Below are 17,618 nucleotides of genomic sequence, written 5' to 3' on the forward strand. Positions count from 1 at the left end.
TTCAGGGGGTCAGTTTTACTGCGGTAGGGGTCATTCTTACAGATACGCTGAGACGGGCCGTCCAACTCATCGTGGTGCATTAGCTAGCCACGATTCTTATAGTGCTCACTCAGGCCAGTCTTCATTCAGTTCTCTACCAGCAAAGAGTTCTCATCATGCCTCATCCGCTCAGGCTTCTACAGGTAATTCTTTGGGTTATCAGGAGTAGTAGTTCCATCAGAGGAGGGGTTGTTTCGAGTGCGGAGAATTGGGTCATTTCAAGAGAGATTGTCCTAGGCTGTTGAGTTGGGCTCTACATCAGAGTTCTCGACCGACGGCACCAGCACCAGCAGTTACACCACCCGCCTAGCCAGCTCGGGGTGAGGGTCAGGAAGCTAGGGGTCACCCAAGAGGGGGAGGCCGGTCAGGTGGCAGTCAGGCCCCGATTCTATGCTTTTTTTGCCAGGCCAGATGTTCTTGCCTCAGATGCATTGATCGCAGGTATTGTTTCAGTGTGCCACAGGGAGGCTTCTATATTATTTGACCCTGGTTCCACTTATTTATATGTATCATCGTATTTTGCTCATTATCTGGATATGCCCTATGAGTCCTTAGTGTCACTTGTTTGTGTATCTATACCGGTGGGCGATATTATTACTGTTGACCGTGTGTATCGGTCGTGTGTGGTAACTATTGGGAAACTGGAGACTAGAGTTGATCTCTTATTACTCGATATGGTTGATTTCAATGTAATCCTGGGTATGTATTGGTTATCTCCATGTCATGATATTCTGGATTACCACGCAAAAATCGTGACGTTTACGATGCCGGGGTTTCCAAAGGTTGAATGGAGAGGTTCTCAAGATTTTGTTCATAGCAGGGTAATTTTTTATTTGAAGGCCCAACGTATGGTTGGAAAGGGATGTTTGTCATATTTGGCCTTTGTGACAGATGTTGATACAGATACTCCTATTATTGATTCAGTACCGGTCGTGCGAGAATTTTCAGATGTATTTGCTACAGACCTGCTGGGTATGCCACCCGATAGGAGTATGGCATTTCACCCTCATATAGACGGGCAGTCCCAACACACTATTCAGATGCTGGAGGATATGCTTCGTGCGTGTGATAGATTTTGGGGGTGCTTGGGATCAGTTCTTACCACTTGCAGAGTTTGCTTACAACAGTTATCAGTCGAGCATTCAGATGGCTCTGTATGAGGCCTTGTATGGTAGGCGGTGCCGGTCTACAGTGGGTTGGTTCGAACCGGGTGAGGCTAGGATATTAGGTACAGACTTGGTTCAGGATGCCTTGGAAAAGGTTAAATTGATTCAGGATCGACTTCGTACAGCCCAATCTAGACAGAAGAGTTATGCGGATCGGAAGGTTCGTGATGTTGCATTCATGGTGGGTGAGAGGGTCTTGCTCCGGGTTTCGCCTATGAAGGGTGTTATGAGGTTCGTGAAGAAGGGCAAGTTAAGACCTAGGTATATTGGGCCTTTTGAGATTCTTAAAAGAGTTGGAGAGGTGGCTTACAGACTTGCACTACCACCTAGTCTCTCTGCAGTTCATCCGGGATTCCATGTTTCTATGCTCCGGAAGTATCATGACGATCCGTCTCATGTGTTAAACTTCAGTTTAGTTCAGTTGGACAAGGATCTATCATATGTTGAGGAACTAGTGTCTATTTTGGACAGGCAGGTTCGAAAGCTGAGGTCAAAGAACATTGCTTCCATGAAGGTTCAGTGGAGGGGTCATCCGATCGAGGAGGTTCCTTGGGAGACCGAGCATGATATGCGCAGCCGTTATCCTCATCTTTTCACCACTCCAGGTATAATTCTACATTCAAGGACGAACTTTTGTTTAAGAGGTGGAGAATGTAATGACTCAACCGGTCATTTTAACTTTTAGAGCCCCATTCCCCTAAATAAAACTCCCCGTATGTGCTTTTATAAATTTATGACTTGCGGGGATGGTTGGTTCGAGATTTGGAAGTGTTCGGGTCGAAATCGGAACATTTGGTTCCTTAAGTTGGCCTTAAAATGCTAAGTTTGACTTCGGTCAACATTTTGAGACAATGACCTCGGAATAGAATTTTGATGATTCCAACAGTTTCGTATGGTGATTTTTGACTTAGGAGCGTGTTCGGAATTTTATTTGGAAGTCTGTAGTTAAATTAGGCTTGAAATGGCTAAAATAGCAATTTAAGTTTGGAAGTTTAACCGGGGAGTTGACTTTTTGATATCGGGGTCGGAATCCAGTTCCGAAAATTTTTATAGCTCTGTTATGTAATTTGTGACTTGTGTGCAAAATCTGAGGTCAATCGGATTTGATTTGATAGGTTCCGGCGTCGTTTGTAGAAATTGAAAGTTTCAAAGTTCATTAGGCTTGAATCTATGTGTGATTCATGTTTTTAGTGTTGTTGGATGTGATTTGAAGACTAGACTAAGTTCGTATGATGCTGTAGGACTTGTTGGTATATTTGGTTGAGGTCCCAAGGGGCTCGGGTGAGTTTCGGATGGTTAACGGATCAAATTCGGACTTAGAAGAAAAATCTGAAGTTTCTGCCTTCTAGTGTAATCGCACCTGCGGAACATGGCTCGCAGGTGAGACCACGCAGAAGCGCAATGGACCTTGCAGGTGTGCAAGGTTCACTGAAGCAGACAGGAAACCCGCACAAGCGAGCTTGCAGGTGTGAGCAGAGATGCGCAGAAGCGGGGGTTGGGCTGGTGACTGTGGAGCGATATGCGGAAGGCATCTCGTAGGTGCAGACACGCACCTACGCATGGGTGATCGCATAAGCAAAAATTTTGCAGAAGCGAGGGAAAAATCCACAGAAGCGGATGCGCATAAGCGGTTCAAATTCCGTAGGTGCGAGACTCCTGGACAGAATGTTAAAGACAGAGGAGTCTGGGATTTTGTCAGTTTTGACATTTCCAAACGCGGGTGAGGCGATTTTTGAGCGAGAAATCACTGGAAATTTTGAGGTAAGTCCCTTGTGAGCCTTTCTACTTCATAATATTGAATTATCATCGAATAATCCGACTATATTACATGTTTTTGGGGAGTAAATCGGGAGTTTGAACTTAGGGATTTAAAAATACGATTTGAAGATTTGGAGGTCAAGTTGAGGTCGTATTTTGGTAAAATTAGTATGGGTAGACTCGTGGTTGAATAGACGTTAATATTTCGTAACATTCGCCAGATTCCGAGACGTGGGCCCCACAAGCCATTTTTGAGTTAATTTTGGATTTTTATTGAAAATATAGTATTTCTTATGGAATTGATTCTATAATTTTTGTTGACTGTATCGAATTAATTATGACTAGATACGAGTCGATCGGAGTCGGAAAATCAAGGAAAAGGCATACTACGTGATTAAATTGGAGCAAGTCAAGGTAATTGACTTGTCTAACCTTGTGTGGGGAAAATTTCCCCTAGGATTTGCATTGAAGTGATAAATTGAAATGTGTTGAAAGTCTTGTACACGAGGTGACGAGTATGTACGCGGGCTAAATGTGAAAGACTATGTCTTTAAATTGTGTAGTTCGCTGCTGCATATTAATTAAATAATTTTACCTTGTTATATTCTTCATCATTGATTTAATTATTTATACTTTAAATTTGTTTGACCTTTTCCTGCTAATTGTTTTACCTGTTAAGTTGAAACATGGTTTCTTTTATTCTGTACATTATTTGAAGGTTGATTTTCTTTAAATTAAATATTATTAATATGAATTATTTGACATTTTAAATTTAGTATTCAAGCAACGTATTAAAATTTTGAAATATTATTTTGTTGAGTTATTTATTCCTAAATATTTATGTGAGATTTTCGTACTCAATGTGATGGAGCCGAGAGCTCTTTATTATGGAAAAATATTGTTGATTTATTTTGGCAAATTGAAATATTTGGGCACTTGAGGTGCAAATTGTGATATATTGTGATATTGATACGCATGCAGTAGTATAAGGTTTGGGTGTTGAAATACATGCGGTGAGATAAGGGTGGCTTGATACGCATGACTAGTAGGGAAAACTACTAGAAGTCATGCGGTGTGATAAGGATGGCTAAAACGCGGGATGCTATATCGAGGAAAAATATTTTCTTTAAAATTGAATGTGAAGGCTCCCACGGTGATATAAGGAAATGAGATATTGTGAATTTATTTATGATTTGGGACTACGAGGCGGTACCTCGGGAGTGCCCTTGTTGATATTGATTGATGGCCGCAGTTGCCTTTGATTATTGTTGTGATTTTCTTGAAGTTGAAAAGAATTCTATTTTGTTTCCACGAGGTATTAATTGCTATTATTTGGTGTAATTAAATGGTGACATACTAGTTGATTCATTTTCATTGTCATTTTATCTTATTATATTGTTAAACATTTTTACCATGCCATTATTTATTTTCCAGTAGGGCCTGACCTGACCTCGTCACTACTCTACCGAGGTTAGGCTTGGCACTTACTGGGTACCATTGTGGTGTACTCATACTACGCTTCTATACATCTTTTTGTGCAGATCCAGGTATATCTTATCAAATCAGGCATCAGTAAACTAGCTGTACGAGAAGACTTCGAGGTATATCTGCTAGCGTCCGCAGACTCCGGAGTCCCATTCTATCTTACTATATTGTCTTCCTTATTTGTTTTAGACTCTGATGTATAGAGACATAGAGAATAAATTCTTAGAAGCTTGTGACTTATTTCTACCGGGCTTTGGGAGTTGTAATTATTTGAATTGTAGTTTATTTATTTCAGATATCTATTAATATTCCGCATTAATAGGCTTACCTAGTCTTAGAGACTAGGTGCCATCACGACCTCCTACGGAGGGAATTTAGGGTCGTGACAGCATCACCCTTTGTGCATTAACACTCATATCATGGCACGACATCACCCTTCGTACATTAACACTCACAGTATGACACATCATCATCCTTCGTGCTTTTACACTCACAATATGGCACAACATCACCCTTCGTGCTTTTACACTCACAATATGGCACGGCATCACCCTTCGTGCATTAACACTCTCCCTTACCATAATGCAATGCATAAATAACAATAGGGAGATAGAATAACAAGTACAAGCCTTACTTTAACATTTGGTTCCACAATATCAATCTCAACTTTGAAATAAATACTCAATTATCACCAGAAAATCCGTAAACATGATAAGATCGATCAATTTAACAACACTAGGTGTGCCTAACACTATGCGTTTACGAGGAGCTGGCCGCGTTCGCGAAGGGTAACGCCCCATCACTTCACGTTCGCGACCAAGCCTTCACGTTCGCGAAGAAGACAATTCCCGCCTGACCAGTTTACTCTTCGCGTTCGCGAGAGTACCTTCGCGAACGCGAAGAAGGACATGCCAGAACACTAGAATCTACATAAAACCAGATTTCCCAAAGTTCAAACATCCCGTGACCTATGCGGAACTCACTCGAGCCCTCAGGGCTCCTAACCAAACATGCACATAAGTCTAAAAATATCATACGAACTTGCTCGCGTGATCAAATTGCCAAAATAACACCTATAACTACAAATTTAGAACCAAATCAAATGAAATTTTCAAGAATACTTTAAAATTCCTATCTTCTCAACTGGACGTCCGAATCACGTCAAATCAACTCCTTTTCTCACCAAATTTCACAAACAAGTCTTAAATATTAGAATGAAACTATACCGGGCTCCGAAATAAAAATATGGATCCGGTACTAATAATGTCACACATCAATCAATTCTTAAAAATGAATAATTTTTAGACTTTTAATTTTTCATCAAAAATTCATAACTCGAGCTAGGGACCTCCGAATTCGATTCCGGGCATACGCCCAGGTCCCATTATTTGATACGGGCCAACCAGGACTATCAAACCACAGATCCGGGCCTGTTTACCAAAAATCTTGACCGAAATCAACAAAAATCAACTTTTAAGGCAAACATTCTTATTTTCATCAATTTTCAACATAAACATTTTTTGGAAACATGCCCGGATTGTGCACGCAAATCGAGGAGGGTAAAAATGAGATTTTTAAGGCTTAAGAGCGCAGAATCGAGTTCTAAAACATAAGATGACCTTTTGGGTCATCACAAGCTATGACCGGAACATAGTCCATCTTCAAATCCAACTCCCGTCGATCGCAGCAACATGAGCATCCAATATTTGCACGCAAGGTGCAGAAGTGTGGTATGAGTACAACCGACCCCATGTACTCAATAAGTAGCAAACCTAACCTTAGGTTGAAAGTAGTGACGAGCTGGAACACAAGTCGACGTCCAACACCAATAGCCAACAACATTTCATAACAATATAATTTAAAGCAGCACAAGTAATAATTCAACAATAACATTCTCAACTTAATCATGATTTCTGAAAATAGCTTTGCCTTTCACGTATATAAATGAAAACTCAAGTCTTTTACTGAAGTTGCCAAAAATATGAGTAAGTTTGAAACAGTAATTTTTCCAAAATTCCTTTCAACAATAAATAAGATGTTTCATTTTCTTTCCACATAGCCAGTGGAAAATGCATCAATATGCCCAAATGCCAATGTGTGAGAAGTCATGAATGGCGTGATAACGTACAACATGAGGAAAAAGCATCTCTATGCATGTATGTCAAGTGTACATGTCAATGCGATGCACCTCAAAGATAAAGCCATGTGCATACTCTCAGAGTATCATTTCACTCAGTCCTCCTAGTCACTCAATCCTTTCAGTCACTCAGTCCTCCCAGTCACTCAATCCTTTCAGTCACTCAGTCCTCCCAACCACTCAATCCTCACAGTCACTCAGTCCTCCCAGTCACTCAATCCTCATAGTCACTCATTCCTCCCAAGTCACTTGGCACTCGCGCTCGGCACTCGCACTCAGTAGGTACCCGCTCTTACTGGGGGTGTGTACAGACTCCGGAGGGGTTCCTTCAGCCCAAGCGCTATAATCTGCACGGACAACTCACGTGCTGCACGGACAACTCACGTGCTATAGTATCAATATCTGTATCCGCATGGACAACTCACGTGCTATAATAAGCCAATCTGGTCTGCTGCGGCGTTCAGCCTAATCCCATAATAATAAAGTATATAAAGCCAATATGGCCTGCTGCGGCGTGTAGTCTGATCCCATAATTATCCTCACAATCAGGCCCTCGGCCTCACTCAGTCATCAATCTCTCCAGTCTGTCGGGCTCACAATATCATGAAACTAGCCCAAAATGATGATATGATGAATCAACAATTAGCAACAGAGACTGAGAGATGATATGAAATGAATGAACATGACTGAGTTTTAAAATTTCAATTTAAACAAATTCAACAACAATATGATCTCTGTGGTTCTCAATAATACTGGCATATAGCCTCAACATGATTTTAACATGATTTTCAGCTCAATAGCTCTAGTACGTAGAGATTTCCATGATTTCAGATAAGTTCAGGTAACTGCACAGTTCCACAGGAATAACAAAATCATAGTTCACACGGTGCACGCCCACACGCCGGTCACCTAGCATGTGAGTCACCTCAATACCAAACACATAACAAGTATAATTTAGGGTTTATACCCTCAGCTCCAAGATTAGAAGAGTTACTTACCTCGAACAAGCCAAATCCAATAATGAGCAAGTTGTACAATACTCTGGAAATTCCATTCCGCGCGTATCAACCTGCATACGCCTTCTTATCTCCCCAATTCAAGCCAAATGACTCGTATCTATTCAAACAATGTGCAAATTAATCACAACTTACTCTAATGCTTACAATTTAATAATTTACAAAAAATCCCAAATCTTCTTTAAAAATCGACAGGGGGGCCCACGTCTCGGAATCTAACAAAACTCACAAAATCCGAACACCCGTTCCGATACGAGTCCAACCATAATAAAATTATCAAATTCCGACATCATATTGACCTTCAAATCTTCATTTTACATTTTTGGAAGATTTTATAAAAATCTGACTTTCTTCCATAAATTCACGGATTCATGATGTAAATGAATAAGGAATCATTAAATATAATTAATATAGGATAAGGAACACTTACCCTAATGTTTTCTCGTGAAAATTGCCCAAATATTGGCTAAACCGAGTTTCCCAAACTAAAAAATGAGTAAAAATGGCAAAACTCCACGTTTTATGGGTTTTTTACGTATGTGGCGCTACAGGTGGCAAGGGGCGCTGCTTGTGGCGCCCTTTCCAGTACTTCCAGCAGTCCTAGCGCCAGGGATAGCACACCAGGCTAGCCCGGGCGCTGAGGGCGACAGAAAATCGTTCCCGATACGGAAATGGGCATAACTCTATCATACGATGTTCGAATTCGACGATTCTTTTTGCTATGGCTCCGTAATTTCAATACGGATCTAATGCTTCAATCAAAATTGAATTTGGAGCTCATTTTCTTAATGTGATACCACGTATTCTTGAAGAATCGATGTCGAACATTCTAGGAATATCCAACTTAAATTCCGTTAACCATCCAAAATCCACTCGAGGCCCTCGGGACCTCAATCAAATATACCAACAAGTCCTAAAACATCATATGAACTTAGTCGATGCCTCAAATCATATCAAATAACACTAAAACCATGAATCATATCCCAATTCAAGCTTAATGAACTTTAAATCTTTCAACTTTCAAATCTCGCGCCGAAACATATCAAATCAATCCGGAATGAGCTCAAATTTTGCGTACAAGTCATAAATGACATAACAAAGCTATTCCCATTTCTATAATATGATTCCGACATCAATATCAGAAAGTCAACTCCCCGGTCATACTTCCAAATTTTAAATTTCCTATTTTCTCCATTTGAAGCCAAATTTAACTACGGACTTCCAAATAATTATCCGGACACATTGCTAAATCCAAAATCACCATACGGAGCTGTCAGAATCATCAAAACTCTATTCCAGGGTCGTTTACACATAAGTCAATCATCCGGTCAACCTTTTCAACTTAAGCTTTCATCTTTGAGACTAAGTGTCTCAATTCATTCCGAAACCTAACCATATCCGAAATCACATAACAACTGTAAAGCACAAAATTGAGCAGTAAATGGGGGAACGGGGCTGAAATACTCTAAACGACCGGCCAGGTCGTTACATTCTCCCCCACTTAAACATACGTTCGGCCTCGAACGTGCCAAGAGTTGTTTCCAAGCCATCACATCACTATTCCATCTTACCACGCACATATTCGGGGGTGATCCCATGCCACCCTATTCCATATAGGCCTGACAACACAACATAATTGAAGATCATTACTTTAATCTTAGTCCCTAAAACTTAGAACCCAATTTCCAACATCCAGAATTTCTTACAAGACCCGAGTCTCACATCTACATACTATATAAGTTTGAACAAGTTGTATCAAGCCATAACCATGACCCTAAATATAGTCACATAACATACTACACAACTCGCATACTCGCAACACCATTTTCGATCACAGTAACTACTCAAAACCAACCCGGTACTAGTATTAAACCTCATATCAAACAAAACCTCTTTCCCAAAATCTTCGTATACTGCTGATAATTAAAGAAACACGTGGAATCTCATAACCACTTATCAGACCAACTAGTCCTGGACTTCTCTCGCCCCAACCAGAACCATAATCACTTTCTAAGTCGACTATCGATATCATCCTCCCAAATATACCATTATCTAATCCGATAGTACACATTCTAGGTCCGATGACCTTATATTATCAAACACAACTATTCCATATACACACCATAGTGTAAGAATGTGCAAAGTCTGTTATCACACTTCAAATTGGCAATTTAACGCAGAAATAGTAACTACCCCGTTTATTCAAAGACTTAGCCTCTTTGTAACCTCAAGTGTAGCCCAGATAGTGCTGAACAAAGGTAAGAACACGAGAAACGTTATAACTTTATGCTTAACAGTAAAATCTAGGCATATCATAGCCTAAGCATTCTTTCAAGTATAAATACTTGCCCCGATTCTCGTACATGGGCTCAAACCTCACTTATATATGCACTCTTAGCGCGTAGCTGTCCCAAATAATTAACGCAACTAGTTCCTCCACTGGATTTAAATAAAATACTCACTTTAAATAGGTCACCACCTTGAAACAATATGCTTCTGAGAACTCCCAGTATCCAAATTCATAGGATGCATGAATCATCATAACTGATCCCAACTCTAGCATTTGAATGACTAACACATCTCTCATGCACAATCATCCCACGAGGAATTCTTCCAAAACTTTTCCGTGCCACATAGAAATAACTAGAATATCAACAGTCTATCAACCAGGTGAGTACCGCAATACCGATGAACATTCGTAAGTCAAAACACTATGCACCTTCTGAAATGTGCACTCTTCTCAGGGATTACCGAGCATTTATAACATTCACCTAAATATCTGAAACTGACCATGTTGTCCAAAATTCTTGACCTTCCCTTCAATACTGAACTGCCAACTTGTAGATGTAAATCTTAATCCCACACAACACAACACATCTATCATGCCATCGTGTGACAAGCATAAGAATTTCATTATGAACTCTGAGTCACCAGCAAATTACATGCCCTATTAGTTAGAAACCTTTCTCTTGCTTCCTTCCAAGAGGAAATCACAATACACAATATGTTCTCCACACCGATAGAAAATATCCGGTTATAGCCATGGTAGAAATCATCAAGAACATTTTGAAATCCATTTGCATATAACCAAGCTATTAGAGCTGAATCTCCCTTACTCTACCAAGCTACGCAGGTCACCAACCCCAAGATTATTGCCACCAAAACATCTGTAAAGTCTCACTCATCATAATTACCGAAGAACCGATCATACCATTACCATACTGGTCCATCCTACTACCCAGTCATTCTATTTTCTCCGAGTTTCTTCTGAATTATCCTCAAGTTAACACTCCTCCGTGTCAGAACACTACGATCCTTACCCAGAGCTCAGTACAAGACATCCTAACATAAAACCACATCGCCCTAAGGCCCATAAGTCATTATATTGTTCTTAAGCACCCCCATAAATACCACAACCGAGACACCCACTCTAAAAATACCTTAATTTATATTAAAGTCGTTTCCTTCACCTTCCTAATACCGAAATATAAAATCCATAATGATATAAAAAAATGCCACAAGTCTCGATACCATCCATCTTAAATCTCAAATTCTAGCCATAAACAAATCCGCCAAAAGTTCTCAGTTGCTAAATATTAATCTTGAATCCATTAGAACTTTCTCGAGAGTCATCCACTCTGCTCAAATCTCAATTGCACCGCCCAAATGGGCCGAACTTCCTATGCTCAATTAGTACAACAACACCCCAAAGAAGTAACCATGCCTTAACACAATCGAGCAAATTCATACACCGTGCACACTACATTCGTCACGAATAACAACTCAACTCATTCCGTAATTTTCATATGCTCATAAAGTGGAATATAACCCGTATCCAGGAATTTTCTTACTCGAGTCATCCTCGATCTCAACCTCCGCAAGTCATTATTAATCCACAAGTAAGCCTCGGACCAAAACAAAAACAACATATAATCGTGCAATCAAATCATAGATAACAGACTCCCCCACTTGGCTCAAAGCCATAGAACAAAACATTCCATAACTCACAATATTCATACTCTATTACTGCCATAATACTGTAGTTAGTTCAAAGAAAATTCTTCTCAAGCTCATGCCACACCAACCATAAAATACCTCAATCATCCGCTAAGCTCGCATATTTTTCTCTTGACAGTCAAGTCAACTTTCTCAACCAGATTCAAATTTAAATCTCAACACGTACACCCCGCTGGTAGAAAAGAAAGCCTCCACACAACATCATAATGACTGCACATCCATAGTTTACCACACACGTGATAACCTACCTGCTTAGCTTCAAACTGACATCTCTCCATAACTTTTCACAACCACAACTACTACGCCATCACATAATCTTCCTAGGTCTAAGCTCACTATAAGATATGAAAAATCTACTTCATTCCACATTTAAACAACATAAAAAATCTTTAAATACACTCATAACTCGAGACTATACGTCACATCAAGATAGAAATCAAGCACCCAGTAGCCTTTTTTACATCACAAACAAATTCTTCTCGTCATATTCGAACCATTTGGACACATCCTGCAGTCACATCATACTCCTCATATATCCATTCAACCGTTCATCGATCCATAAATTCCATTCATAGGGACATTACCAAATATATGAGTCCAAATGTACAAGTTCACACAACTGAAGCTACCGAGCCTAAGCTGCGGTCTAAACCTGGCCTCAAGTCTTCCAGACTGGCCTATCACTAAAACACATAATACACATCTCGAACCTCATTCATAGAATCACAAGTCAGTGATGCAGAGCTGATACTGAGCGCTCACATGCGCACACAAATACGTGGAAGGAATTCAAAGAGTTGTGTTTCAAGCTGAATCAATTCTGCACGATAAGGAAAGAAAGATGGGAAATTATCCTAAATGCCCTGTAGCCTCTCGAAGATAAGTATGGACGTCATCACACCGATCCGCAAGACATTACTAGACACTTGCTCATGACTTATAGAACCTATGAAACTAGAGCTCTGATACCAACTTGTCACGACCCAAAATTCAACTAGCCGTGATGGCACCTAACCCAACCCGTTAGGTAAGCCAATTTACAAATATTTGATTCAAATAATATTTAACTGACCCTATTAAACTCCCCAAGGACTGGTAGTACAAATCATGAGCTTCTAAGATTAGTATTTACAAAACTGGTATGAAATAAACACATCATCTGTTCGAAGTGTACATAAACAGATTCTTATAAATCTAAGGCTACCATGAACAAGAGGCAACTATGACCGGAACACAGGTACATCTTCAAATCCAGCTCCCGTCGATCGCAGCAACATGAACATCCAATATCTGCACGCAAGGTGCAGAAGTGTAGTATGAGTACAACCGACCCCATGTACTCAATAAGTAACAAACCTAACCTTAGGTTGAAAGTAGTGACGAGCGGAAACATAAGTCAGGGTCCAATACATATAGCCAACAACATTTCATAACAATATAATTTAAAGCAGCACAAGTAATAATTCAACAATAACATGATCAACTTAATCATGATTTCTGAAAATAGCTTTGCCTTTCAAGTGTATGAGTAAAAACTCAAGTCTTTTACTGAAGTTGCCAAAAATATGAGTAAGTTTGAAATAGTAATTTTTCCAAAATTCCTTTCAACAATAAATAAGATATTTCATTTTCTTTCCACATAGCCAGTGGAAAATGCATCAATATGCCCATATGCCAATATGTGTGAGAAGTCATGAATGACGTGATACCGTACAACATGAGGAAAATGCATCTCTATGCATGTATGTCAAGTGTGCATGTCAATGCGATGCACCTCAATGATAAAACCAACATGAGGAAAATGCATCTCTATACCGTACAACTCGCACTCGGCATTCGTGCTCGGCACTAGCACTCGGCACTCGCACTCAGTAGTACCCGCACTTATTGGGGGTGTGTATAGACTCCGGAGGGGCTCCTGCAGCCCAAGTGCTATAATCTGCACGGACAACTCACGTGCTGCATGGACAACTCACGTGTTATAGTATCAATATATGTATCCACACGGACATCTCACGTGCTATAATAAGCCAATCTAGCCTGCTGCGGCGTGCAGCCCGATCCCATAATAATAAAGTATATAAAGCCAATATTGCCTGCTGCGACGTGCAGACCGATCCCATAATTATCCACATAATCAGGCCCTCGGCCTCACTCAGTCATCAATCTCTCCAGTCTCTCGGGCTCACAATATCATGAAACTAGCCCAAAATGATGATATGATGAATCAATAAATAGCAACAGAGACTGAGAGATGATATAAAATGAATGAACATGACTGAGTTTTAAAATTTCAATTTAAACAAATTCAACAACAATATGACCTCTGTGGGTCTCAATAATACTGGCATATAGCCTCAACATGATTTTAACAAGATTCTCAGCTCAATAGCTCTAGTACGTAGAGATTTCCATGATTTCAGATAAGTTCAGATAACTACATAGTTCTACAGGAATAACGGAATCATAGTTCACATGGTGCACTCCCATATGCCCATCACCTAGCATGTGAGTCACCTCAACACCAAACACATAACACGCATAATTAAGGGTTTATACCCTCAGCTCCAAGATTAGAAGAGTTACTTACCTCGAACAAGCCAAATCCGATACTGAGCAAGCTGTACAATACTCTGAAAATTCCATTCCGCACGTATCAACCTCCATACGCCTTCCTATCTCCTCAATTCAAGTCAAACGACTCGTATCTATTCAAACAACGTGCAAATTAATCATAACTAACTCTAATGCTTACAATTTAACAATTTAAAAAAAATTCTCAACTCTGCTCTAATAATTGACAGAGGGGCCCACGTCTCAAAATCTGACAAAACTTACAAAATCTGAACACCCGTTCCGATATGAGTCCAACCATAAAAAAATTATCTAATTCCGACATCGGATTGACCTTCAAATCTTCATTTTACATTTTTGGAAGATTTTATAAAAAACTGAGTTTTCTTGCATAAATTCACGGATTCATTATGCAAATGAATATGGAATCATGAAATATAATCAATATGGGATAAGGAACACTTACCCCAATGTTTTCCCGTGAAAATCGCCCAAAAATCGCCTAAATCGGGCTCCCCAAACTCAAAAGTGAGTAAAAATGGCAAAACTCCACGTTTTATGGGTTTTTACGTCTGTGGCACCACATGTGGCATGGGTCGCTTCTTGTGGTGCCCTTTCTAGTACTTCCAGCAGTCCCAGCGCCAGGGATAGCACCCCACGCTACCCTGGGGGCTGACAGCGACAAAAAATCGTACCTGACATGGAAATAGGCATAACTCTCTCATGCGATGTCCAAATTTAAATACGGATCTAATGCTTCAATCAAAACTGAATTTCGAGCTCATTTGCTTAATGTGATACCACTTATTCTTGAAGAATCGACGTCGAACATTCTAGGAATATCCAACTTAAATTCTGTTAACCATCCGAAATCCACCCATGGCCCTCGGGACCTCAACCAAATATACCAACAAGTCCTAAAATATTATACGAACTTAGTCAATGCCTCAAATCACATCAAATAACAATTAAACCATGAATCATATCCCAATTCAAGCTAATGAACTTTAAATCTTTCAACTTTCAAACCTCGCGTCGAAATATATCAAATCAATCCGGAATGAATTCAAATTTTGCGTACAAGTCATAAATGATATAATATAGCTATTTCAATTTCCAGAATATGATTCCGACATCGATATCAAAAAGTCAACTCCTCGGTCAAACTTCCAAATTTTTAATTTCCTATTTTCGCCATTTCAAGCCAAATTTAACTACGGACTTTCAAATAATTATCCAGACACACTCCTAAGTCCAAAATCATCATACAGAGATGTTGGAATCATCAAAACTCTATTCCGGGGTCATTTACACATAAGTCAATCATCCGGTCAACCTTTTCAACTTAAGCTTTCATCTTTGAGACTAAGTGTCTCAATTCATTCCGAAACCTCAACGGATCCCAACGAATTACCCCAGCAAGTCATGTAACAATTGTAAAGAACAAATTGAGCAGTAAATGGGGGAACTGAGCTGAAATATTCAAAACGACCGGCCGGGTCGTTACACAAAAAGTTGGAGGACAACATGACATTATCGCAGAAGCTGAGACTAGGCTATATCCAATTACATCGGATCAATTATTCCATCAAACTAAATATATACAGTTGTTGTAGATAAAATGTTCAATAATTGTAGTTATTTTGTATATGTTTCTGACAAGTTGTTGTGTGTTTGTAATGAAATTGTAGGTGAGGGATTCAACAGATCACATCCATACAGTGATAGATGGTGTGAAGCGCTATATTGTTTGTCTTCAAAACAAGAGATGTAGTTGTGGACAATTCCAGCTTGATGAACTTCCATGTGCACATGCTTTGGCGGCTTTAAGGCATATGAATGAGTCTTATGAAAACTATTGTTCTCCGTATTACACGAGGGAGAGCCTCTTGCATTCTTATGAAATACCAGTAGACCCGCTGCCTGATGAAAGCAAATGGAATGTGCCACAACATATAGCTGAAGAAGTTGTAATGCCACCTACTGGGAAAAGACAGTCAGGAAGACCTCAAAATCAAAGATACAAACGACATGATGATGTAAATGGAAAGAAGTACAAGGTTTCATGTAGAAACTGCGGACTAGAAGGGCATAACAAAAGATCTTGTAAGAATGCTCCCAATAGGAAATAAAATTTGATAAAGTCACAAGATGTTTTGATAAATTGTGTTGAGGTGTTCTGAAGATTATAGTTGAGGTGTAATTGTGTTGATAAATTGAATAAAGACTGTCTCCTATAATGAAATATTTTCTGCTCTTAATGCAGTTGGTTTGTATTTGTTTTGTTTAATTACTGAGTGTATTAATTTCAGCCTTTCATAACTTGATTAGATTATGTATTTTTTTGTATGTATAATACATAATTGTAGTTAAATTGTAAAGAAATTTTATGCTAACAATAACGATATCAAGTACTAATAACTTTCAACCAAAAAACAAAAAAACAGATGTTTCCTATTCTAAGTAGTAGTATCCTGGATAAAATAACAAAACATAGGGTAAAACAATTGTAGTACAAATTTGCTACAAATAAACTTCAACGAACTTGTTCTTAGATAATAATTTGTCTACAACTTTACTACAAAACAGCTACAACTAAACAATCTAACTACAATTTTTCTATAGAAAAGGGCAACTAATTCTTCTTCTTCCTGACTTGTATTCTCTCGTTCACAGCTGGTGCACATTTTCTTCTTCCTAATCTTCCAGTCACCTTGCCCTCACTAATTGCACCAGTATCTTGCTTCTTCCTAGCATAATCCCAATGTAGCGCTCCATAGCGTCTACGATGTTGATCAATATCAGAAAGGTCTTTCTTTGAAACTGCTAGCTCTCTAATGCTGACATATTCTACAAATGCAGCCACATATACACCACAGTAACTGCAAAAAAAAATTAGGGGAAAAGATTTAGCATTCATTGTAAAATAAAATCTGTTAAATAAATAGAAGGAAAAACAACATTTTCATACAATGATCCCTCGTTTTGCTGGGGTATCTCACCGACCAACCACTGAATGTCAAGAGTAACACCTTTTTCAATGTATGCCTTTGTGCTCTCGTAGTTGATGTCTTGACGATTGCCATAGAAGCTGGTACATGACAAGTAGAGAGGGATCATAACAACAAACTTGTTGACAACAGATTCAACAAGGTTGTGATTTCGTGAAGAGATCATAGAATCATAAACATGTAGAACTCTATCGGTAATGTCAAACACAACCAACAACCAATGAAATTTCTCCACAATGTTTATGGGCATAATCACAAAATTAACTTGATCCCATGCAACATCTGCGAGTAACCTGTACCCCAATATGTATTCTGATACGATGTCCTGGGGTTTGACAATAACAAGCTTCTTTTCGGCAGGAGCATTGATGTACCTCTAATAAATTTGTTCAATTTTAGTCTTGAATATACAATT

The 17,618-nt window shown here is 39.3% G+C and overlaps 1 protein-coding gene across 1 annotated transcript; it reads left to right on the plus strand.

Annotated features, from left to right (window-relative positions):
* The first annotated feature begins 803 nt into the window (after positions 1-803).
* Positions 804-16,324, plus strand: LOC107766408 (uncharacterized). The gene is made up of 2 exons (XM_075230007.1): positions 804-860; positions 15,884-16,324. The coding sequence occupies exons 1-2, from the start codon at positions 804-806 to the stop codon at positions 16,322-16,324; spliced, it is 498 nt and encodes a 165-aa protein (XP_075086108.1).
* Positions 16,325-17,618: the final 1,294 nt, after the last annotated feature.

Source organism: Nicotiana tabacum, chromosome 14, assembly GCF_000715075.1.
Source record: "Nicotiana tabacum cultivar K326 chromosome 14, ASM71507v2, whole genome shotgun sequence".
Taxonomy (NCBI): Eukaryota; Viridiplantae; Streptophyta; class Magnoliopsida; order Solanales; family Solanaceae; genus Nicotiana; species Nicotiana tabacum.

What these genes read in the sequence shown, in the direction of transcription:
- LOC107766408 (XM_075230007.1), top strand. Translation starts at nt 804, where the DNA reads ATGCCGGGGTTTCCAAAGGTTGAATGGAGAGGTTCTCAAGATTTTGTT. An exon ending in AAGATTTTGTTCATAGCAGG is followed by an intron (nt 861 to 15,883) that starts GTAATTTTTTAT and finishes ATGAAATTGTAG; the next exon opens with GTGAGGGATTCAACAGATCA.